Here is a 26790-nt window from a genome sequence, read left to right on the forward strand (position 1 = left end):
AAACAAAGTAAATTTTAAATTGTTTTTTCACCTTTGCCACATGGTTATTCTAGCTGGTAAACAGAGATTCTTTGCTTCGTTAAGGTTATCTGAATCATGAATTATATGGTCTCAAGTAAAATGAGACTGTCCACGTGCACAGTGCCTGGCCCACAGAGGACACTCAAGAAAAATTTGTTGTATAAATGAATACATAGACACAACATATCCACATACACAAGGCTGGACCAATAGGTCCCACTATCTCTGATAGCCCCTCCTTTTTTCTAATTCTAGTGAAACTATAAAGTGGCAAAAGAATCGAAAGACTAGGAGAGAAAAGTGACAAGAGCACTGTCTCCTTCTACCCCCCTCACTTCCTCCTAGAATGGACAAGTCTCCCCCAGGGCGGAGCCTATATTAGGTGAGGTTATGGGTCATCCGGGTGACAATCACAATGTTAAGTTGACCTAAAACATAGATTTCAGATGTCTTATTAGGTACCAATAACACCCCAGACTGCCTACTTCTGTTATATAGTCATCGTGTGAACTTAGATAAGTTGCATCATCTCTCTGACCCTTAGTTTCTCATCTGTACACCAGGATAGTGACATCTACCTCACAGGGTTGCTGTGAAAATGAGATGAAATGACAGTTTAGGTGCCAAGAACAGTGCCTGGCAAACACAAGGCACTCAGTGAATATTAGCCCATTATGGCAACATTCCATTTAATGATTTGGCGTGTGCACAGGGAATTTACTTAATGCCTATAACTGACAATATGCCGGTGGCAGTGGGAGCAGGGCACATTTTTTATAATTGCTCCAAGGGTTCCAGAGCTGTTTCCAGAATTTTGTCATTTGGCGCTGACCTAGACTAAAGTCAGTCTAAATTTTGTTTTAAGACAAAATGTCTCAGACATTTTTGAAACTGGCATTAATTCTTCTAAGTCACTGGGATACTGTTTATGCCCTGGGGCAGTGACCTACAGCATTATCCCCTGAAGGAGTTAATGGTGATTCCTAAGGTGCCAACCATGATTAACTCAGTCACTGGAAAAATCTGGCTCATTATCACAGATAAACAACTCACATTGCCGAAAGGTCACGCTGCCTATGACGGAGTATTCAAATAGCCAACTGCTGACATCAAACCATGATGTCTTTTATTAGGCATGAAATCTTGAGTGATGCAGAAAGAAATCTGAAAAATCATGCAGGCTGAATTTATGCTTTAAGAATTGAATATCAAATACACTAATAAAGCATTTTAAATAAGATTATTGTACCCCCTGATCGATCCTTATTCTAGGCAAAAATTTAACCTCAGAATTCAGAGAACTTTATTTTAATAAATTATAGTAAGTGCACTGCATCTGACAGCTGGGCAAATAGAAATAGTAGCGCAGGTAATTCATGTTTTATGCTCATTTGAAAGGAAGCATTACTTCATGAAAGATCTACTCCACTTGTTTTTCTGTATACAGGTTTTTGCCTCTGTTATAATAAAGATATTAAATCAGATGATTTTATTTTGGTTTTTAATTTAAATTTAATTTTTAAATTTTATATTTATTTTTGCATAATCTCTATCCCCACATGGTACAGAATTTAAGCAAAAGTAGATTGTCTCTTTCTCAATAACAAAGACAAAAAGCAAAATTATTGTTATTTCTGATAGGAAGCAGATAGATGAAATCCGGGAAGGACACTCAGGGCATTAAAATCTTGGCACTGTTCTATTTCTTAAACTGTTGATTTTAGTGCTATTCTTTATATTTTAGAAAGTCCCTAGATAGCTTCTCTTATATGGATGAAATATTTCAAAATAGAAAGTGAAGAAAGAAATTTCCCTTTCAGCCCCTTCTCCATTCAGCTGCCTGTGCCCTCTCCTCATTGACTTTTAGATTGTCTCCTAAATTTCACTTTTACAAACACGGCTGCAGTAAATAACCTTGTAGCTACATCATTCCCTATGTGTGCAAGTATTACATTATTGTTTTTGTGGTAGGACAAATAATATTTTTACACATGTTATGTTAAGTATTAACTATTCTCGCCTGCACTATGACACATGATACTGGCAAAAAGTGTAAATAAAAGTCTCAACCAAATGTTATAAGGGGGTGTTGCCCTAGGCCGGGTCGAGTGATCCTGGGTGACCACATCCCAAAGGCACTGGGTTAGTCTTTTCTGTTCTCGCCTGCATTGCAGGACACAAAGAGTGAGACATCTGCTACTACAGGCTGTGGGGAAGAACTAGAAACAGTTTTACACAAGCCCCTGAGTTAGGGTTCAATCTTTCTTCGCTTTTGTTACAGGGCAGCTCTCACCCTTCTTGAATTCAGCCCTCTAAGAGCTATAGTCAGGGCTCTGATGCTTCTATAATTTTCTTCACTCTTTAATGCTTGCTACCCAAAACGGTCCCTGAGGTTTTCTCCCACACAGCTCAACGGTTAGAAAATTAAGGTCATTTCTTTCTCTTCTGCCCCTCCAAGCAAAAGTATAATCAGTCAAGGTCAAAATACATTGGGAATGAGGAGAAATAATACACTTTAAGAAAGAAATGATGAGTGTTATGGAAAACTTTTGCACAGAGTTGTACTGGTCTATGAGAGGGATTAAATGCTATTTGCACACACTAATCTCAGACTTTCTTAGGTATTTCTAAACATCTATTAACCAATAAGATTCACTGAAAATGGCAGGAAAATGTGGACTTCATTAAAAAGTTAAACATCTGAACACACCAGCCTAAAAGAAATGTGTACTTATATAATAATAATTTCTTATAAAGGTTTGAAGAGGAGATTGCTTTAAAAAAAAAAAAGATGTGGCAATAACATCCGTGTTAAAAAAAACTCCTGCTTAAAAAATAACCAAAAAAACCAAAAACAAACAAACAAAAAATTGTTTTGAGGATTGTTTTTGATTCCAAATATACTTTATGCCACTAGATGGCACTAAAACAAAGACCATGAGTTGCCACAGGCCTTGGGTTGGGTGGGGTGGGAGGGGCCGAGGAGGGAGAAAGAACTCCTTGCCTGGGTTTTAGCTCCAGAAAAACTTGGAGCCAAATTATGATTATTTACAAGACAAAGAGGTCATTTTGATAGTAAACCTCTTTCCAAGTTACGTTTTGGTTAAACCATATGAACTTGCTGTTTTTGTATGTCAGCAAAGGTTGAATATTGATAGTTTTATATAGTTCAACCCCAAAAGTACTTAGATTCCTAGAACATGCTACTGAAATTTATTTTAATGAAGGATAAAAAAACCTAACAGGTATAAGCAACTGAAATGTGATGATTTTCTTCTTTCTTAGCCAGGCAGGGACAGCCTGTTGGATTCAATGATGAGATCACCAGATTACTGTTTCTGAGTGAAATGGGGAAGAGACACGCAAGGGCATTTTTATAAAATTGACAATGTCCAATTACCAAGGAACAGTAATGTTCTACAGGGTTAATAACCACTGCATTTTTCCTAAAATTATCCCACGTGCTGTATTTTGGTAAGAGTAAAGGTGAAATGACTTGCTTGTTCCTACCCTGTATTTTTAAATCAGGCATATCGGCTCAGTCTGAATGACATGAGGGTCTCTCCAAGGATCCAGGATAATACTTGGACATTTCCTATCTTTTCCTTAACCAAAGATTCCACTTCTTTTAATATTGCACGCCTCCAGAGGAGGATTCTAGTTGACTTAGAGTTCTACAAGGTAGTCACAAACGATGCAACACAAATAATGGGAGGTGGGGCTGGAGGCAACTGACTACAAAGCAGGGTTCCCTACATTTCATCAGTGTTGTGCCTCCTTGGTGTTCCTTGGTCCCCTCAAGAACTCTGGCCAAATTGTGACTACACCCTTGGGAGGAAAAGGCCACCTGCCGACTGGCATCAGGTGACACGGCATCATTCCTGTCAACACTTACCCTAAGGGAATACCCAAACCAAAAGATTTTGACCCAAACACAGGAGAATATTTCAAAATGGAAACCAATAAAATATTTATTTTCCTGGGGATCAAAAGGATTCTGAGCTTAGAGGGGAAAACATAAGAAATTGGAAGTGGAAAAGTGTTTAGGTTGAACACCAGCAAGAATTTCTAACCCTGACAGTGTTTTAGACTTGGGAATAGAATATGGAGGGGTATTGTAGGATCTTTGCTGAAGATTACGTCTGTGCACGATGCTTCAGCCCTATCCATCAAAGTGGAATATGACCTTACACATCTTCCTAAATTCTCTCGTAACTTAAGATTTTATTCTCTTAGCTTCACAGTAAACTGTGACTGGGAAACAACAGGGAGGGATCTTTTCGTGTTTTGGAGATGAAGGCAAGCATAAAGAAATGAGGTGTCAAGAGGAGGCAGAAGATAAGATGGGCTTGGGAACAGACTTTGACCAGTTTAGAGTGGGAGGCCCATTTTCAAGAATTATGGGAAGGAAAGTAGGCACAGAAAAATAAACCGAAAGGGGTAGAAAGTAAAATGTCAATAGTAGTTATTTTGCGGTTTGGAATTATAGGAAATTTTCTTTTTCTTCCTTTTGCTTATATTTCTTTTCTATGTAAAAGATTTTATTTTGAAAGCAGTATGGCTTTTTTCACCAGAATAATCTAGTGTGAAGTTCCAAACCCCAAAGCATGCTGGGGAAAGGGGGGAATTCTATGGCCTATTTGAACACTTCCCTGAGTGACCTGTCTAATGTCCACTGTCTTCTGTCCATTGGTATATTTGACCAAATAATGTTGGTATCAATTCAAGTGACATAAACATCTTACAGCTTAAGCATTATAATATTTAGCATTAAATGGTGAATACTCCAGCCTGTATTAAAAATTTGAAGAGTTATTTATTGGTTAGGTCAACGAAATAAGTTAGTGGTGCCCAATCGGGCTGAGGAGAAGGCCATAGACAACTGCCACTAACTGGGCCTTCTTTCTTACCTGCTTCCCCAAAGATGCTCTATCAAAATTGAACAGGGTTAAACAGGCTTTTGAAAAAAATTCTAGTAGAGCTTTCCAGATCATACACCCTAGTAAAAGGCCATTTGTGAAAACTGTGATGAAGTCACTGAAAATGAATCTGCAGCCTCTGGGGCAATAACCACCTTCTATAAGGTGTCATGAGTCATTAAGCTAATCATAAGCAAACTTTCCTAAATAGATTCCAGGATTATTTTCAGGCATCGTATATGCTTAAAAATTACACAGAGCGTGTTTTATTCAAAGTTCCAATTTCAAGGGCATTAAGTATATATCTTATTTATTTAAACAGTTCACTAACACAGACTAAATGATATTTTACATATATATATTTCTCAGTATACTGAAATTCTATTAGTTTTTTGGAGATTGTAAGTACACTAAAAAAAATGTCTAATTATGTAAAAGACTAGGTTTCCTTAGAATTTAAGAGTGCTAATAGCAAGGTTCAAGTCAAATTTATTGACCAGTTAGCTGGAGATTCATACATACTACCAGAAGTAAGATGATAAGGTATCATATACAGATTATTTTTTTCCATATTTTACTATATATTCATGTATATTTTTCTTACAATACCTAGAGATTTTAGTTAGAAGCAAGAATAATAACCTAAATAAACTCAAGTTGGAATGATTGTTTCTACATTTGGTGATGGTTATTTATATATTATTTTGCCTGATTTATTCTGTCTACTGAGAGCACTATATCTAAGAGCTCTGAGCTCTTAGATATAAAGTTATGGGTTCTCAATAGCAACCAATTAAAAGTCCTTAGCTTTGTAAGATTTGCTATCACAAAATATTATGAAAACATGATTGTAAATGTTTTGAACATAGAAATATAGATATTAGAAAGAACTAATGATATCCAGCAAAACTTGAAGCAAATGAGACATTAACCTTCTAAAAGGATGGTGGTTGCATTCTATCTTTAATTGTCTGCATCAATGAAAAAGATCACTATATACTTTGCTATTTACTGACTCATTAAATTTTTGGTCTAAATTATAGCAATTAAAAAATTTCAGGAAATTTGAAAAAGTGGAAGAATCATACATAATACTGCTATCCAAACACTGTCATTATGCATTTTTTAAAAACAATGCGTATTATGACGTTTTGGAGATGAAAGAACCCTTACTGATAACAACACAAAATTCATTAAGTATTTTATTTTCTAGAAATTGTGCTGAGCGTCTTACAAGCTTGGTACTATTTCAATCTCTTGACAATGTTATGAGGTGAGTAGTCTTGTAAGTGTCATTTCACAGAGGAGGACACCAGGCTTGCCCAAGTTCAGTCAGTTGCCCAAGTTCATTCATTTAGCAAGAGTAGATGATGGGCTTTGACTGGGCCCTGACTATCTTAATCCAGCTGAGTCCCCAGTTTTACCAACTGGAAAAAAGAAGTCTTAGGCAAGTTAAGTGAGTTGCCCAAGGCAGTAGAGCTAGTTTTGATGTAGCCTTGATTATGATTTTTATAACCCTCTAGATCACTTGTATTCCAATATTTAACATTTCCTATTAACAGTCAGTGTTGGCTTTAAACATGCTTTGTGTCCCAGGTTGAATCAGTTTTATCCCATTCTATCCATAGTCTGTCCATACCAGTGGCTCTCAACTTTTCCTGAGAAAATCCCGGGGCCTTTAAAAATTACAGGTGTTTGGGTCCAACCCCCAGATCTTTGGATTCAATTGATCAGAGGTGCAGCATGCGATAAAATCTTTCTAGCTGATTCTAATGCATAGCTAGAGTTGAGAAGCACTGGTCTATACAAAGAATATCGGGTTATCAACCACTTTATATATATTCCAAAATTCTTTAGATGGTTTTTTCACCTTCTAGCATTTCTGTCATGTGGTTAAAGTAGTTTCATGATTTGTATACCTAAAAGGAACAAATAAACATAAATATGCCACTCAGTTAAATCTTTGGACAAATAACGTGTTTAAAAAAAGAGTAAATAAAGCATCAAGTTGAAGTGGAATACGGAATTTCAAGCACTGATCATGCACCTAATTATACTAAATGTAACTTAATCCATGATATAGCTTTCCTCTTTTAGTGCTTATGTCAGTTAAGGAAATGTGGTCCCATTTAAGTATGTCACTTGGGTAATTTGTAATTTGAAGCAAAGATACTCATTGGGTCTATGGGTTTATAGGAAACAGACCAATATGGCCAAGGTCACATTCTCTAGCATGGCTTTTAAATTACTGGAATGAACCACAGAATTTATATTTGTACTTGTGTTTGATTTAGAATGAAATTAAGAACCCGAACTAACCCCCGCAATTAAAATTTCAGATGAGTGAGAAACCTGTCCATTCAGCAAGCTGGGCTTACCTGTGCAAAGGGAGTCACAATCAGGTCATCTCCATGTCTGAAAAACAAACCAAAGCCCACGTTAGATGGCACTGATCACTCTAGGACCACTTTCGAGCAATATTAAATAGTAAGTTTCTCATTCATAAATCCCCACAGAGAATTACAGTAATTCCATCCTTATTCTTCAACACATGTTCTTCTCAGTCACGGGCGTGAAGATGTGTCTTCTGGGATGTTAACCATTGTCCAGTTCCCTGGGTGAAAAGAGGGGCTTCTTGATCATCAATCAAGGTCACTGGCACTTATTAAGCGCACAGGATATATAACAGTAGAAACGGAGTTCCAGCAGCGGGGCCTGAGTTTTACTCTTTGCTGCTTATGGTAAGTATTACTGAGGGGCGCTGTGGAAGGAGCCAGCAACGGCAATGGCTCTGGTGAGAGGTCCCTGGACCATCTAACGTTGGAAGGTGATGACCATCAGGTGCTCTGCATCACCATGTGTGAGCCTTGGATGGGCTCGGAACTGTGGATGACGTAAGACTGCGTCATACTCTAATAAAAACCAGTGCAACTTTTCAACTGACTCACGTCCCAGCCGCCGTAGTTACGGGGGAATGTTACCCCGTGTGTGCTGTTGCTACAGCAACCTCAGTGACACTGTGCCGAGGATGCAGGAGCAAGGTGTCAGCATGACGTGTCTTGGAGGCACAGGGAGAGTCAAGGAAAGTTGTGAACATTCTGCTTGGAAGAAAGTAAGAAACCCAGGCCCAGACTTCTTTCGTGGTGTTTCTTAGTATGAATAGTTCATGAGAAGGATTTCCAAAATCTCCATGGGATACTTCTTGATCTAGCTAGCTGGAACTCTTTAATCAAAAGGGAATGGAATTATTCTACACAGAAAGCTTCCGGACATGACCCTAACTGAGAACACTGCAACTAAATGGTTCACTCACTCATGAACAATTCTGGAAAGGGCTTGAGTGACCTAAAACAGCCCTCATGAAATATGCTTCGGCACAAGCAGCGTATGGGTGACGTTAGTAAATGGATTGCTGCCCATAATTAGACCAGTTGTTACGGCCATCATCAAATTACACAGAGATCTTGAAATTCAAAGTGTGGGGAAAATAAAGCAGAAAAGGGGTGGAACACACTTTAAAGGAAACATGTGTTATTTTGCACCCTCTTTGTTCCGCAGTTACACCTTTTGAGGGGCACTGCTCTTTGGAGAGATTATTCAGAGAGCCAAAATTTAACTAACACAAAATCTAGATATTTTCCCAAGGTACAGTCTTTTCTTCCATTTTATTCTTTATAATTTCCCGACTACAAAGTTTATTTTCTAAGAACTTAGTCATCTTGGCCAAGGCACAGTATCATTCTGAAATCAATCCCTGGAAATAAGTCTTTTAATTTTTCACATGAATTACACTGGATTTGAATCACTCTAAACTGAAAAGCATGTGCATGTGTATTAAAACACTTAATTCTATCTTTGGTTGTATCTCATTCCCAAGCACTATAAAATATTTATTTAGAATATACAATATTTAGGGTAATTTATCAGTCTTGCTTTCTTTCCGTGTCAAAGCATAAAGAAAATTAGTTATAATTTTAGTGATGGAAATATTTCACTCTTGACTTGCCCAGAAATTGTTTTTGCCAAATATCTCAAGACCGTCTCATTTTAGTCACAGTAGGATTATTTCTAGCAATTCAGTGGCAAATGTCCTCAATAAATAGCCTATCCTTTTCAAAATTATGTAAGGTTTAAATTATCGCTGAATAGGGACTTCCCTGGTGGCACAGAGGTTAAGAATCCACCTGCCAAAGCAGGGGACACAGGTTCGAACCCTGGTCCGGGAAGATCCCACATGCCATGAAGCAGCTAAGCCCGTGCGTCACAACTACGTAGCCTGCGAGCCACAAATACTGAAGCCCACGCGCCTAGAGCCCGTGCCATGAGAAGCCCACGCACTGCAACGAGTCGCCGCAGCTAGAGAAAGCCCGCACGCAGCGACCAAGACCCGACGCAGCCAAATTACATACATAAATAAATAAATTTATCAGAAAAAAATACATTATCTCTGAATATATACCGAATGTATAATGACAGAATCTTTGCCCAAGTCTTTGTCGGTAGCCTGCCCTCGAGCCCATGGGCTGAACTGGAGCCACGCACTCTGGCCCCTGGGGCGGGGGCAGCCTCTCCCCTCCCTCAAAGAGAAGCTTGCTGAGTTCTGAGCCTGCACTGCTGGCCCCTGGAGGTGGGGATGGGCGTCTCAGCAGCGCACCACTGAACTCCCCGTTCTTCCTGGGAGGGATGACAACAGAGTCAAGAACTACTCCCTATGGCTCTGGCCATCCTTCCGCTACTTTTGTATTATTTACCACAGTGCTTTCATTTCTACCCTCATTCTTTCTGTAATAAGAAGCCAGAAACACTGGCAAGAAACTGAAAGAGAGAAATCAAAAAGCAAACCCTCACAGACACCTCACCAGGATCCAGAAACTGTTTAAGCACTTAAATGGGGAAAAGTTCCTTGCCCTCTTGCAAAATAAGCTCAACCAACAGCAGCACCTGGAAATACAGTTTTGTAACCTAGTTCATTTCAAGACTGTGTTTGAAACACACGAGGCAACGACCTTTCCACGCTTTATTATTACCAAACCAGAAGGAAAAGGGCCTTTCCACGCTTTATTATTACCAAACCAGCAGTTAATTAGAAGAAAGTTTATACTTTATTGAGAGAAGATTTCTAATCCTATGAAGCTGTGAAAAGCATTAGAGGCCACAAAGTATCTGCTGCTTCTGAATATCACGCGTTGCAGATTTCAGGATGGTAGGTGGCTGGATGAATTAGTGCTTTGAAGGGGGGCCATGGTCTGAGGCTTACTTCCTGAATGTTGTGCAAACTTTTTGATCTTCTGTGCTTCACTCTCTCTGGCTATAAAACCAGAAAGACATTCTCCTCTGGAGTTTGTCAGTAGGATTAGGGAAATGATAAACATACAGAGAGTGGTATTTTGAAATCCTGGTGTCTTTCTTCCCTTACGCTCAAAACTATCACCCATTCATCACCATCTTTGATCCACCTCTTTTAAAATTAGAGGGTCATTAGAGAACAAGTATGTTCTTATTTTTAATATGCACATAAAAATGCTACTGGGAGCCCAACATAAAAAATGCATTTAGAAGCATAAAAATGCTTCTGGGAGCCCTGTTTGACAACACCCAGGAATTAGCCACAGGAGGAACTTTCCTACTCACCACTCTTTACTCCCATGTTCACAGAAGTACAGACATAGAAAATAAACAAATACATACACAATGTACTTGACCTTGTAAAAGCTAACATTTATACATATACTGAATATAAAACACATATTAACTGTAGAAACTTTGGGAAATACAGAAAAACTTTAAGAGCCATCCAAAGATAACTGTTGTAATGATTTGTTTTTTCCAAAAAAATAATGTGGGCTCTGAGAAAATGTAAATGTCACATTTAAGAATATAATGAACTTTTTAAAATTACTTTTGAAGGAGGTATTATGATTTCCATAGACTTCTAGTAGACAAAATACTACTAAAACAGACAAAAAACAAATGAAAAACTCTGCTTCACTGGTAGCAGATTCACCTGAGGATATGGCTTCTCTGCATTGCTTGGCCTTTTAGTTTAGAACTAGCTCCACTGTACGTAAAAAAAATTAGTCCTTCTGCTTATGGAACCCCAGGGACTGAAGTTCCTATAACACAAAGCCAACCTCAGCCATACCTGAAAGTGATCTTCCTCTTTGAGGCTACCGCCACTTAGAATTCAAGTAATCCCTTTAAAGCTTGGTCCTGTGGTCAAAATCACTACTACAGAAACTTGCATTTTGGAAAGAATGTCCAGCAACATTTTACTGAGAACTAAAAATAATGTAAATTAATATAAGATCAAAATTAAAGCAGTTCAGTATTGTGTACAGTAGTATCTTTCAATTTGAAATTTTTCAGTGTCAAATTCCAAGCCATTTGTGCATGTCTGTATACACAACTCTGATGGTTTTTTGATAATGCTAACTATAGTTATCAGTCATCAAGTTGAAATGATTACCCTCACTTGAAGATCACCTTTGTGTTTATATTCCATATCGGCACCAAAAGAAGAAACCAAATTACAGCCCTTTGCCCAGTGTTAACAGACAAATAACTAATACTTATTCTACAAAAACAGGTGACTGAGGTCATCCAAGTTCTTAACTTTATGAGGAAACAGCTTTCTTTGTCCTTGAATTGTAACTTCCTAATAGACTTGAGTGGTAACTTATCCTGGCATCCCTTTCATTGATGCCCAGGAAAGTCACTCAATGTTTTGTTGATTTCAGCTCTGGGGGCCCTTTTAATATGTTCCCAGTATTTTTTATTTCTTAAATGGGCTTTCAATATAATTATTTTAAAAAGTCAGAGTACAAATATCCAACAAACTGATAAATAATAATGGTATTACTTTCAAACAGTTAGAATTTTTATAAAATAATGATAACCAATATTTATCAAATGGTTACTCTGTGCCAGGAACTGTGCAAAGCACATTTCACTGATTATCTCCTATTAAATTTTTTTTTGTACCTGAGGAATGGAAGGCCCAAGAAGGACAATGGCGTGATGGGGTCAGGATTCAAAGGTAGGCAATGTGACTCTGGTGGGTCTGTGCTAAAACACTGCAATTCTGTACCAGTAATAGCATTTATCAATGCCAAAAGCACATCCCAAACAACGCCTAATCTCTAGGCATTTTCCATTTCATAAAGATGATATGTACCATAAATACAACAAATGGAAGAGTTAACATATAAATGCAAAAAAATCAAAACAAAAAAATTACTAAAATGACTTACAAAACAAAACAATCTCTACCCACCTGCTGATTTTCATGTCCTTCTACCCTAAACTAAAATAATAAAATGAAATAAAATAATTTTTGGTTTCCTACTGAGGTGATAATTCTGGCTGAGAGTTTAATATCATATGTCCATATTCAGAGTGTAGCAAGATTACATGCATATCATATGTAACAAAGGCCTCTGGAGATGGCATTTATGTGCATATATATATGTATATGTAAACATCTACATATAAATGTATTTATGTATATATTGTGTGTGCATGTGAGTGTCATTCTAGGGAAAGCATTTTGATTTTCTGCCTCTGTATTTCAAATGGGGTCGGGGGGGGGGAGATAAAGGTACTGTATCCACCACCATACTTATCCGCATAGAGAAAATTTACTATATTATTTTGCCTGTACTACTCAATATAAAAACCCTTCAAAGACCATCTGCTCTGCGAATATTACATTTTAAGGTATACTTCCTAAGATTAAAAACATATCATGTGGGGACTTCCCTGGTGGTGCAGTGGTTAAGACTTCGCCTTCCAATGCAGGGGGTGCAGGTTCGATCCCTGGTCGGGGAGCTAGGATCCCTCATGCCTCGCAGCCAAAAAACCAAAACATAAAACAGAAGCAATATTGTAACAAATTCAATAAAGATCTTAAAAATGGTCCACATCAAAAAAAAAAAAATCTAAAAAAAAAATCATGTGTCAATGCAAGTTCATCAATTATAACGGATGAACCTTTCTGGCATGGGGGCAGAAAGTATATGGGAAATCTCTATACCTTCCTCTTAATTTTGCTGTGAAACTAGAAATGCTGTCTGAAGTCTTAAAAAATTAAAAAGACAAAAATATATCATATAACTTTAGAAAGGGATGTGACCTTGGAAGTTAGTCTTCTGAAATTTAAATCATTTGCTCACTTCTTATTCACATTTTTAAGAATTAAGGCCTTGGCCTGATATTTGACCAAAAACATTCTAAAAATAAAACCCTCAGTTTTAGGCCCATGTGTGCTCATATCACATGCACTGATGAGAAAGTAAATGAAATTGGAGCTAATGCAACATAAGCAAAAATTCTCTAGTCTGAAGTGTAATCTCGTCTTTATTTGTCATAAAACAAAAATTTAGGCTTCGTTAGAGAATGTACATGATGCCAATAAATGGCCTCAAATTTGTTAGTTAAATGATGGCATGAAAGATCGTCTGCTTTCAGAATTATTCAGCAAAAGATTTTCCAGTTGTAAGAAGTTAAAAGTGTTTTGCACGTGGAGAGACACTTGCTAAGCCTACTTATTTTGTTTAATAAAAGCTAATACAATAAAGCGGTCCTTCTAGGCGTGTTGATGTCACAAATTGGTGTCACGGAACTTTGATGACTGACCTCCATGGGGGGGGAGGGGGAAGGAGGACAGGGAAAGGACCGAGTACACAGCAATCTTTCACAAGTGCCCTCACTCTGTTGTAGGAACAGTTTCTTCCTTTCTAGTTTATCTTATTTGACAGGCCCGTTCTTAACGTCAGCGGCTCTGCCTTCTTGGTTTTTCTCTAGGATGGGTTCCCAGGGAAAAGATTTATGGGTAGCTAGAACAACAATTTTTTAAGATCTGCATGAGGTAAAATGATGCAGGAGATTAAAAGGAAGGGTGTGATCAAATGGAGAGGAGTGAGGGCAGTATGTGTTCTGCATGCCTACTATTACCAGACCCTGCTCTGCTAACACACGGTATTTAATTCTGATGCCTCTGCATTAAATGGATGCTCATATTCCCATTCTAAGATAAGGAACTGGTTTCTGAGAACTTAAGTAACTCATCGGTGGTCATGCCCTTGGCAAGTAGCAGACTTCAGTGGTTTCCAAATGCCAGGCTGAGACCTGGTACTGGCCCAAGAGAATGTTCATTGGTCCCTGTGAAGGTGAGAATAAACATGAACCATGGAGTAAGGTTTTTTAAAAAGTCATATTAAAAAAAAAGCTAACCGTATTCCTTTGGAAAACTCTCCTTTATTCTGAGAATATGTGCCACTCCCTTTGTAAAAAATTCTAGTGAAATGCCTTTGGAAAATAAAATGATTGTGTATATCGGGGGGAATTTCCTTGTTAAATAAATAAAGTCATTTATCTGGCAAAGTAAGCATTTAGTAACCCTGGGTCAGTCCCCCAGATGGTTTTTGAAGTCTTAGTGAGTCATGAAATCCCAAGGCATGAAAATGAGCAGTGGAGCTGGATTTAAACCCAGGCTTTAAATACCGTTTCGCTTCTACTGCATCACGCTGCCTTCTGCACGCACAAATGGATTCAGACCGTTCTGAAGCCCCATAAAAGTACATATTCTAGACTCTAGAACATCACGGTCAAACAAAAGTTTTTGCTGTGATGGAAATGTTCTCTCTCTGTGCTGTCTAATACAGTATCCACTAGCCACCGTTACTACTTAGCACTGAAAATGTGGCTAGTGCAAGTGAGGAACTGAATGCCACTTTTATTTAATTTTAATTAATTTAAATTAAGAGAAAGTCACCTGTGGTAGTGGCTCTCATCTTGACCAGTGCAGCTCTTGAGCAATCTTTACAAAACTTCAGTTTTAAGTTTTCCAAGGGAAGACAATGTTTTATATAAGGGGAAAAAAAAAAATCTACTCTAAGCTTGGGGGCAAAAGAGCATTGATATATTAACATAACAAAAATACTTGATTGTTTGGCAAAGACCCTAAGTGGAAAGATTTGCCCAAATGGCCATCAAGATTCTCCACCCATGAAAGGGAAAACAAGATTTTAGTTTAATTGCTTTGCTTATTATATTCTCACCTAGAGGCTACTGTGCTTGCCAGCAAATGCCAAAAGGTGTAGTCTAGCAGCAGTTGCTGATCGAAATCACTATGTTCAGGGTCAAGATACTTGGATTCTAATTCATGGCGTGCATGTGTGTGCACATGCAAGACACATTTTTGAGCAGAATTTTGTGATTTCTGAAACTGAGTTAATATTTTCCATTGTTTCCTTACATGATTGTTTTGAGGATCAAGTGTTAAACTTTAGAGGAGAATTCTACGTCAGCTATAAAGATTATACAGACGTCAGGCAATTTTAAGAATGTATTCCTTTCTATATACATCACTTCCCAAACAGTGCACCGAAACTTAGAGCCACAAAGGGCAAAACATGGTGGACCTTGTAAATATCCCAAACTTGAACTGATGTCTTCGAGGTTTGTTCATGAACCTTTAAGACATCCTTTCACCACTTTCAAAGTGCTTCGGTGTTTGGAGTCCTGGGTTATAGACAAGCTGTCTGTCTGGGAAACATCAGGTTCCTTTCCTGGATAAATATAGTACAAGATGGGCTACCTTTAAACAAATGTAAAACAAACAAACAAACAAACAAAACCCACCAAGAAATAGTGAAACACGTAGGAAATTTTACCTAATCTCTATAGTAGGTGGGAAAAATGAATGGAAACTCAACGTATTGAAGATAAATAATGAGCATGAAAAGACATAAAACAAAAGTGTGCTGTCAACACATGGAATTAACTCCGTGATTTGATGCAAAAGAGTTGTTTTTACCAACTGCCTTCTTTTTTAGCTTCTGTAAAAATGTACTCATAATTGAAAATAACAGTGATTGAATGAAAGTTTTATTGCACTTTTTTTTTTTTTTGTGCTTTATTGCACTTTTTAAAAAATCACCACAGGAACTTTTAGATAACACATAAATCATAATGCTTGTTTTCTGATTTTCCTGGCAAAAAATCCAAAAATCAAACAAAGGAACAAAAAAATAACCAGCCAAACAAACAAAACTGGCCCTGGTGGATAGAACAAATTCAGTCTGGAGTTCTCTAAGTCCCAAAGGAGGAATCGATGTTGAGACACGGAAACATGAGATCTGCATGCAGCCCTGTTCTCCCTGGAAGGAAAACTAGGAGCTAAAAGGGCTTGGTCTTGGGATCATTCATAACATTTACTAGCAGGCGACATCATGCACTGAACTGCTTAAATGATTTTCTGTCACAGTGTAGACTCCCACATTTGCAGAGATGTAAACAGATGCCCTTTCTTTTTCTGCTTTTTTCAAAATTAATTTTTATTGGAGTATATAGTTGGTTTACAATGTTGTGTTAGTTTCTGCTGTACAGCAAAGTGAATCAGTTATACGTATACATATATCCCCTCTTTTTTTAGATTTCCTTCCCATTTAGGTCACCAAAGAGCATTGAGTTGAGTTCCCTGTGCTATACAGTAGGTTCTCATTAGTTATCTATTTTATACATAGTAGTGTATAAATGTCAATCCCAGTCTCCCAATTCATCCCACCCCCTCGGTATCCATAAGTTTGTTGTCTACATCTGTGTCTCTATTTCTGCTTTGCAAATAAGTTTATCTGTACCATTTTTCTGGATTCCACATATAAGCGATATTATACGATATTTATTTTTCTCTTTCTGACTTACTTCACTCTGTATGACAGTCTCTAGGTCTATCCACGTCTCTGCAAATGGCACTATTTTGTTCCTTTTTATGGCTGAGTAATATTCCATTGCATATATGTACCACATCTTCTTTATCTATTCCTCTGTTGACGGACATTTAGGTTGCTTCCATGTCTTGGCTATTGTAAATACTGCTGCAATGAACATTGGGGTGCATGTATCTTTTTGAATTATGGTTTTCTCCATGTATAAGCCTAGGAGTGGGATTGCTGGATCATATGGTAGTTCTATTTTTAGTTTTTTGAGGAACCTCCATACTGTTCTCCATAGTGGCTGTACCAATTTACATTCCCACAAACAGAGTAGGAGGGTTCCCTTTTCTCCAAACCCTCTCTAGCATTTATTGTTTGTAGATTTTTTGATGATGGCCATTCTGACTGGTGTGAGGTGATATCTCATTGTAGTTTTGATTTGCATTTCTCCAATAATTAGTGATGTTGAGCATCTTTTCATGTGTTTATTGGACATCTGTATGTCTTCTTTGGAGAAATGTCTATTTAGATGCTCCCCCCGTTTTTTGATTGGCTTATTTGGTTTTTTTTGAAAATACCTAGGAATAAACCTACCTAAGGAGGCAAAAACCTGTACTCAGAAAACTATAAGATACTGATGAAATAAATCAAAGACAGCACAGATGGAGAGATATACCATGTTCTTGGATTGGAAGAATCACTATTGTGAAAATGACTATATTCCCAAAGCAATCTACAGATTCAGTGCAATCCCTATCAAATTACCAGTGGCATTTTTCACAGAATTAGAACAAAAATTTTTACAATTTGTACGGCAACACAAAAGACCCTGAATAGCCAAAGCAGTCTTGAGAAAGAAAAACAGAGCTGGAGGAATCATGTTCTCTGACTTCAGACTATACTACAAAGCTACAGTAATCAGGACAGTATGGGACTGGCACAAAAAGAGAAATATAGATCAATGGAACAGGATAGAAAGCCCAGAGATAAACCCACGCACCTATGGTCACCTAATCTATGACAAAGGAGGCAAGAATATACAATGGAGAAAAGATAGCCTCTTCAACAAGTGGTGCTGGGAAAACTGGACAGCTACATGTAAAAGAATGAAATTACAACACTCCCTAACACCATACACAAAAATAAACTCAAAATGGATCAAAGACCTAAATGTAAGGCTGGGCACTATAAAACTCTTAGAGGAAAATAGAGGCAGAACACTCTTTGACATACATCGCAGCAAGATCTTTTATGATCCACCACCCAGGGTAATGAAAATTAAAACAAAAATAAACAAATGGGATCTAATTAAACTTAAAAGCTTTTACACGGCAAAGGAAACCATAAACAAAACAAAAAGACAACCCTCAGAATGGGAGAAAATGTTTGCAAATGAAGCTGCTGACAAGGGATTAATCTCCAAAATATACAAACAGCTCATGCAGCTCTTTTTCTGCTTTTAACTCCTCTACTTCCATTGACAGGTTGTAGGAGTTAAGGTCTTACATATGTATAGACATAACTATCCAGTAGTCAATGACAACAAATTTTTCTTCATCCAAGATTAAGAAAACCCTGAAGTCTCAAGACAATGAATGGGAAGCTGACACAAAGCTTGAGAGAAACCGCAATAGGCAGATGGAATAATTGGGGATATTTCTTCAGTGAATCTCACCTCAACCATGCCACAAAGTGCCAAGAATCTGATAGCAAAGCCCAGTGTTTGATATTCTTGACTTGTCTTTTTCTGAAGAAAAACCACAGGCATGGTTGAAGACTCTCTTCCTTCATATTTGTAATAGCATATCTTTAAATTTTCATCTTACAGGGATTTAGTGAGGATGATTTACTAACAATCCCTGGTATATCTTATCTCAAGAAGCACATCACATAAATGTTCCAGTAGTGTGATTATTTTTCCTTATATGGCTCATACAACTGTACAGGAGACACTGAGAAAAATTCACTAAGGATCTAAGACTGTCAAACAAAATCAATAGCTAAAGTGATTGATGTGTCAGTGGAAACAGGGATTTACATAGGAATATCAATATTGACTGCGTAAATGTCCTTTTCTATCTGGGTAAGTATCTAGATTTTTTTTTTTAATGACAGGAATGCATGATCCAAACACAATTTTTGTCTTGTTGTCATGGGTCTATGGTGTCTTCAAATGATACCCAGACATGGAGTAGGTACTGTCAATATTTGCTGAATGAGTGAAAGCATGACACTCTCATTCAAAAATGCAGCCAATTAATACACTTATTTAGAATGTGGTAGAAGACACAGATTACCTCCATTGGAAATCAGCTTTCTCCTTTCTCCTGACCTATCACCATCCGCTCCATTCCCACCACCCACTATCAAGATTTAAAGTTCAGAAAATTTTCATTTTATAACACTAGAACATGGTTTTGACTTTAGTCTTCTTTAGTACATGGAGGAAAGAGTGTTGGGATAAAAAAGCAAGTGAGAGTCCCAGGCACAGTATCTATAACTGACAGAACTAGATCCTCTTGTGTAATGGCCATTTGTCCATTACAAGAAGCAGGGAGAGCTCATAATTTTCAACTTGGTTCATTCATCTAGGGTCACACTGCACTGAGAGCACTATGCAGGTTACTGTGCTTTTTTCATTGAAGATGGTTTTCAAATGTTCCTAATTTTAGTTGCGTAGTTAATTTTATTCATACTTTGCTCTTAGAGATTATGTTCTTTGTATACACTGCATAATAAGCCAGCTCTTCCTTGACCAAGGTTGATATGAGTTTGCTCTCTAGCAGGGATTTGATCTCATAAAATTATGGAGTAATCACTTTTATTATTAAGCTACCATTCTCCCACATTTTTTAAAACAGTAGATGTTACCCTGTGTAAAGTATTAAGTCTGAGGTAAAAGCATAACTGCATAGTGAATCATTTACAAGTTTAAATAGTTTATCTTCACAGTGCCTTTTTTCCTAAAGTTACAGGAGTTGAGGAACACTCAGGTGACTATTTTTCTGTTTTTTTTCTTTTTTCACAATTAAAACTAGAGTCCAAACACTGAGGAGTATACTGGGTATGAAGGAAATTCAGAAAAGAAAATTGGATGCTAAATATTAGGGCAAACTCTCCTAAAGACATAATAGCATTTTAGTAACCTTAGCATGAAAATAATGAATTACTGGTAAGTTTTGTCAATCTCAATTTCTTTTTCCCTCTGCCTTAAGAACTTTTCATAATTAATATTTATCTCTTCATGTCCCCTAAGACCTCAGGATATATCACTTTGGCAGTGATAAGCAAGGGATATTAGAACACATGATTTGTTGTTTTAAAAGACTGGAGCAGAGCGCAATGATACTAAACAAATGCTGTGGTAATGCATTAAAATGGACTATTTTTACCTTGTGTCATTAACAAACATGGTCATTCAAAATGTCAGAATATTAGAGCTTCCTTTTTATGATTTTTTAAGTATGAGATTAGAAATATAAAATGTGTATTCAGCTGCTATTTTTAATCCTTATTTCAAAAATTGAATAAGCATGTTTACCTAATTTATAAGTATTATTTTACCATTTATGGACCTCCTGTTTTTTTGAGCTAGAAATAAAACGACCCCAGGGACTGAACAGAGAAGTGGAATTTTTAAAACAACAGAAAGATGAAAAAAGATAGCACAACTAGTAGTAGTACCCTAGTAGCCAATGACCTTAGAATATTCTGTCAATAGACTTCTTGGGATTTAATGGCTAGTGTAAGTTTAGTGTCTGTATCAATACTTAATAATAATAGTAGTAGTAACTTGCCAACCCTCAAGGAGTGGAAGAAAAATCCTAGTTTATCTGGCTCGCTACCAAAATGATATCGCTCTTGATAATAATGAATTATTTGTCTACCTGGGGTCCTAACAGAATTAAGGATAGGATAAATTCTCAATTCTAGAGCTCATCCGGAAGTTCATGGCTTTAAAAATCTGCTGAATTTTTTCTTTCTCTTAACAAAATTTCTCTTCACACAAAGATTTGATTTAGCTCCAATCCTAAGGACACAAACACCCTAATCCAGAGGTTCTCAAACTTTTTCAATTCATGATACTCTTAGCACCTCAGTAGTTTTTTTACAGCACCCCACTGGCCAAAAGAAATAACTACCAGTGGCAATTCTTAAGAATTTAGTTCAAACGATTTAATAAGGTTTTGCCTCCACAATTGAGCACTTGTTGAGTCCTGCACAACTTCTCACTCCGGAATGAGCTTGGATGTTCTGCCTCCCTCACTTCCTGGTCCACGCTGAGTTTTGGGCAGTGCTTGCTTCTTATCACAGCAATTGTCAATAACCCAGTTTTGCAAAGATATGATGTCATGGAAAGAAAAGGAATGATCTAAAGTTGAAACTGGGAACTGTTTCAAGCTGTTAGTTCTCCAGGTGACTGACAGATGTTTCTGCGTTTCCCTTGAAAATTTAAAATACCTCTGGCACCCGTGTGAGTTCCCTGTGGTGGTCCAGGGTACCTCAGCACATGCCCTGGCCCTAGTTTCATTACTCTTAAACCATTGAGTGAGGGGTGAGGACACTCCCCCAGTTGGGAAAACTCAGGAATTGAGGAAGGAATTATTTGACCACAGCACCTTTCTGTGTTTCCATGATGGTAGGGGACTTTCAAATGGCAGATCAAGGTTAGAAAAGAGACAGATGCTCATCAGTGCTAATAAGATCTAAAAATATAGTTAGGTGGGGTTACAGACTTTTCATGTAGATCCAGTGAGGACTAGAACCCTTGTAGTGCAACATTTCTTTTTATTTTTCTTTTCAAAGATACCTTAGTAAGACTAATGAAGAATAATGTAACCTGTAATAGAATTGATGAATAGGTATATAAGCAATCATTCTTCCTTTTTCAAACTCAGGACTAGAGGCAATACCACCTTCTACCCCATAGTCATAGGAAGAGGCCAGGAACAGCTACAACTGAAAATTCACAAAGGCTCAAGAGGTGGTGAGGGACTTCCTAACTGCTAAAGAAAGGGTAGAAATTTGAGTTGGGGATGGGGGATAGTGTTTCCTAGCTGAAAGAATGCCCACATGGGGCACCCCAAAGCCTTGATAAATGAGGTCCTATACTTCTGTATGGTGACGGGGACTAATTAGCTAGACTGCCAAGTGTGCCCCAGCTTTTTATGGTACAATGGGTCCGCTCACTTCCTCTTCATTGCCCCTTCCATGCCCTCCCCCGTATGTATCAGTATGTAGATATGAGTAAAGAGCAACTTGGATCATCTTTGGATTCTCTGTGTTAGTGTTTATTCAGCAGAAGATGGAGACTAGAGGTCCATTATCCAGATGAATTGAAACGTGTTTTTAACTGATGTGGTTTGACAGGCAGTTTGTATTCAATAAACTCATAGTTTTATGATTAAATTCTATTTGTTTTGTTACTGATAATTCTCCTGTTAATTTTTCCAGGGACTCGTATCTATGTATTTGTAAATACAAATAACATATTATTGAATGAAGTGCAGCAACAGAAGTAACTGTTATCCAGAAGTGAAAATAGTTTTAAATGCATTCTGAAGAATTTAAGAGGGGAAAAAAAACTGCACATATTTAATGTAATTATCCATCTATTCTGTAATTTTCTTCATGTTTCTTCATGACAGCACTTGGGCAACCTTCTGTTATCTAGTTGTTTTTACTCTTATAAAATACTTTTTTACTCTTAATGATAGTTTAAGTTTACTTTTCATGTATTTATTTCTTTACTGTACTCATGCTAATCATTAACATTTTTTCTATTTCTTATTATTCTTAAGAATTAAGTTGCTACTGGGGATTACATTTAACAAACTATGTGACAGCCTTCTGAGCAGTGGCTGCCAGGAACTTCTCTTCTGCCTTGTATAAGCTAATTTTTTTAGATGCTGAGTTTAGCCTAGTTCTATAGACTTGAGTCAGTTGCATATTTTCCAAGAGTCAGTTGCATATTTTCTTTATTACTTCTCTGAAATTTGAGCTTGTATCTTCTTTTATTCTTAAACTATAAATGGAAACTAAATTTTCATAGTGCCAAGTCATTCATTTGGTCAATTGGATTTGGTGAACAGGTACTTCTGTTTCTCAGCAGTTTTGCCACAATAGTTCACAGCACTTTATGGCATTTGCAAATAATGTTCTCGTAGAAATGATCGAAATGTGTTTTGTGTTTTTCAAGAAGTTTAAGCTCTCAGGACCTTGGGTCTCTCATCTGTAAAACAGCATAATAATGTCCCTCTGCATAGGACTGTGGAAAATATCAAATGAGATTACAGATGTGAAATACTTAGAAGAATGAAGAGTGATGTACACATGCAACATATGCTGTGATTATTATTACTACCATTATTAGTCTTATTTTCTTCTTGTGCCTCAGCTATTTAATCAGTATCTACTTATAGAAGATAAGATAATGCCATCCTGTCTTATAGGAGGTAATTATCTTCCTTCTCTCTTTACCAACAAATTAAACAATTATATTTCAACTTAAAGAGCATTTAATGGTTTTCCAAAACACTTCATTCAAATAGATAATCACAAACCTTCATTGCTACTGTTTGTATTTGAAATTTCTAAGGGATTTTCTCAATAGGAAAGCTTAAGTAGAACAGTTAAGTATAAAATCATCAAAAGTGATTAAAATATATAATAATGTCATTCTCTATAAAGTGCAGTTGAATTATAGACACCGAACAATCTTCCCAGCATTATCATGAACTAGGTAAGAAAATGGAGGTTTACATATGGCCACATGTGAAGTCAAATGAAGAGAAAGGATAACACTTTATCTGTAGATGGAATGTGTAGTATCAGATTGAAGACTGAAATGGTAGTTATTTATTCTATTCACCTTGCTTCTCATAGAAACTTCATCTCCCTAGTAGAAAGAATGCTTTTCAGGAGTCAGTTAGTGTCAAAGGAAAACCTTATTGCTGCAATATAAATACCCAGGGGGAATGAGAAAGCTGAACATGTCAAGACATTATTTTTCAACAAAATATAGAGTTGCATCACGGTCTAATTAGATTTGTCACTCTTACGTGAGTCCAGTCAGATAAAGGAACTCTTGAGTAGGTACAGGGAAAAATGAGGTCATCCTCGTAAGTTTACTTTGGAAAGAAAAGCACTATTTAGATGTTAAATATTGTAGCCTTTTCATAAAATGCACGGATACACACTGGTATCCAAAAATCAATTTCCTATAATTGTAGAAAATATCAGTAGAATACATAACTATGTAAAACAGAGTCTACTAAGTCACCGTGAGTTTGTCCCTGGCCTCTATCAAAAGCCCAGTTATTTCACCTTTGATGAAGTTGGAGGAGATGACTTTCAACCTGGTCATTCATCCATTCAACATTATATATAATTATCTATAGGGCTTTTCAGCATTTTTCTTTTCTACTCACCCCTATTCTGTTCTCTTTCTATAATTGCAGTGTGGCTCTTTTAAGCTTTTTCCCCGTTCTCAAGCTGCCTCATCACTCTTTCCTTTAGTCATCGACGGCTATACTTTCTTTTTCTTCTTTTTTGTTTTAATTGAAGTGTAGTTGATTTACAATGCTGTGCCAATGTCTTCTGTACAGCAAAGTGACTCAGTTATCCACATATATACGTTCTTTTTTTTTTAGTACTTTCTACTTGCATGAGAAAGTAGAGATCATAAACCATCAATTCTCTAAACATTTCAGCCATCTATCTCCAAATTTATATCTCCCCCTTTCACTTCTTTTTTTTATTGTTCTAAAGAATGCAGTACTTGTCTCTACTACTTTTTCAGGGTTAGTCCCTTAAGGCTCATGATCATATTTTCATCAGCAGCTACAACTCCATACTTAACCTCTGCGTCCCTCAGCTTAAGTGTTCTGAATTCAAAAAAATTTCCCTTGAACCTAATTCTCCCTCAAGCAGCTTTAGTTTTTCTTTTCCCCTTTAACTTACTAACCTTTTAAAGAGATGCCTGTACTTGCTGATATCTCCACTTTCAATTCACTCCCTCACTAATTCTTCTATTACCCCACTAAGATGCTTCTCCCAGTGGTCATCCCAAACCTAGTCATTACAGAAGCTAATTGGTTCTTCTAATTTCCCCTCACCCTCTGCACTGTTGTTTCTGCTCTCTGTCCTTGTCCTATAATTGTTGTCTTGTTTCTCCTAGAGTTCTGGCCTCAACGTGTAAAAGCCAAATTCATTATGTCATTATGTCATCCACTCTATCCTGTGTTCCCATGTCAACATCACCATTCATTTACTTGTTCGGGGTCAAGACGTCAACATTCTCTCTGATTCTCCTTGCCCACTGGCTGTCTCCCAACATGCACACGTGCATGTGCACGCACACACATGCACACGCGCGCACGCTCACACACACACAACATTCTGTAAGCCTATTGCTTCTTGCATCTGGACTAACCTCATCCTACCCCCACTCCCTTGACCTGGGCCTCCATCATATTTAGCCTGCTTTGCTTCTATGAATTTCAACATGATCTGTTTCCCTGTAATCACTTCATTCTATGCAATCATTCAACAACAGAGTAATCAGAAGCAATAAAACCAAGAATGCGATCACGTGGTCCCAGCTAAAAACCTGTGGCTCTGAGGTCCCATAGACTGTATTCCAACCTTCTTTTTCTCCTGCCACATTTCCCTACTCACACCAACCAGTCATTCCTTAATTGAGCCATGATTTCCCTCACCCCACATTATCTAAATGTTGCCCCCTTCGCCTGACCATCCCTGGCTGGCAAACTCTCCTTCTCTTCTCCTTTTCTCTCATAAATGCCTCAACGATGGTGCTCACCAGATTTTATTCCAAAGGTCTAAAATGTCAGCCCTTTTGCCCTGCCTCTCCCCCTACCCCCATGCAGACGGGGAGCTTTAAACACACCAGAGTTGTTCAGTAAATATTTTTATTACGTATGAATGAATAAACAAATGTCTTAATTTTCAAACCTAAGAAAATGGGATAAAAATAACATAGGAATAAAGCCAAAGGGAAAAGGAAGTCTTTTTGTAGTGAAGGAGAGTGGACGCCATCAATACAATGAATTAATGACGAATATGTATTAATTAGTGAGTGTGAAGGAACAGTTGAACAGGAAAGTCTAAACTTCCAGAAGGCAATTAGGGGCTATAGATCTGGAGCTCAACTGAGGTTGCAGGGCCAGAGATACTGAGCAGTAAGTCATCTGATGAAGGCTGATAGTCGAACATATATAAAAAAGAGTTTTCTAAAGCAGAGCCCAGAGGGTCAGGGGCTATACTTTGGGGAAATATGTTAAGGGGTGATAAGAGGAGCTGGTGAAGAAGAGGTCTGTGAGCAGTAGGGAAGAGAGCACACAACAGTGATGGCAGCTAGGAGATGAAATGCACCTTGTATTTCCTTTAATAACTGGCACCACGACTTCTGCTTTACGGGTGGCCAACAAACATTACTTGAATTAATGGATTTTCAGAGGTCAGTATGAGTCGAAGATAGATTTCAGAATATTAAGGTAACAACAACATATAAGGAAATATAGAGAATAGATGTAGATCTTGGGGTGGGGTTGGAAGGATGGGCAGAGATATGATTATGGAGAAGTTTTATTGCCAAAACACAACAGACAAAAAAGGAGAGTAGATTGGATAGTTTTTGAAAGATGGTGGAGACCTGTGCATAGAGGTAGGTGATGAGATGCTTTTACCTGTAGACCACAAGGACAGAAATTAGGACTTACATACTGTCTTTTTCACTAATTATTTGATCTAAAACCTGTCATTTCATAAGATTATTAGTTATCTGAGACAAGAACTCTGTCTTAGAATTTTCTTCTATCTCCTGCAGTTCTCAAACAAAGACAGTTACACAATGTGAATTTCATAATTCAGAATTTGAATCAAAGTGATTGTACTTTAGTTGCTCATTCCTAGGGAGAAGAGAGTGTTGTCATTTTACAACCATTCATAAATGGCAACCAAGAGCCATAGGTTGGGAAGTGAGTAAAGCATAATTTCATTTCTAAAATCCAATAGAGACCTATTAAGATACCTTGATGATCTGTTAGAATACCAAGAATCACACTAGACCCTTGGGGACCCCATACAGTTCCTCTAAGATGTACTGCAACCTG

The 26790-nt window shown here is 37.4% G+C and overlaps 1 protein-coding gene across 11 annotated transcripts in view; it reads right to left on the reverse strand.

The window, feature by feature from the left end:
* Positions 1-26790, reverse strand: part of PDE4D (phosphodiesterase 4D) — a 1110708-nt gene that overhangs the window by 193571 nt on the left and 890347 nt on the right. For 10 of the 11 annotated variants that reach the window (XM_036845542.1, XM_036845544.1, XM_036845541.1 and 7 more), the window contains one exon: positions 7319-7355. In XM_036845542.1, coding sequence (XP_036701437.1) covers positions 7319-7355 — 37 coding nt within the window. Of the gene's footprint in view, positions 1-31; positions 453-7318; positions 7356-26790 lie in introns of those variants that run through there. The other variant, XM_036845552.1, reaches the window with a different exon arrangement.

The sequence above is a fragment of the Balaenoptera musculus genome, chromosome 3 (assembly GCF_009873245.2).
Source record: "Balaenoptera musculus isolate JJ_BM4_2016_0621 chromosome 3, mBalMus1.pri.v3, whole genome shotgun sequence".
Taxonomy (NCBI): Eukaryota; Metazoa; Chordata; class Mammalia; order Artiodactyla; family Balaenopteridae; genus Balaenoptera; species Balaenoptera musculus.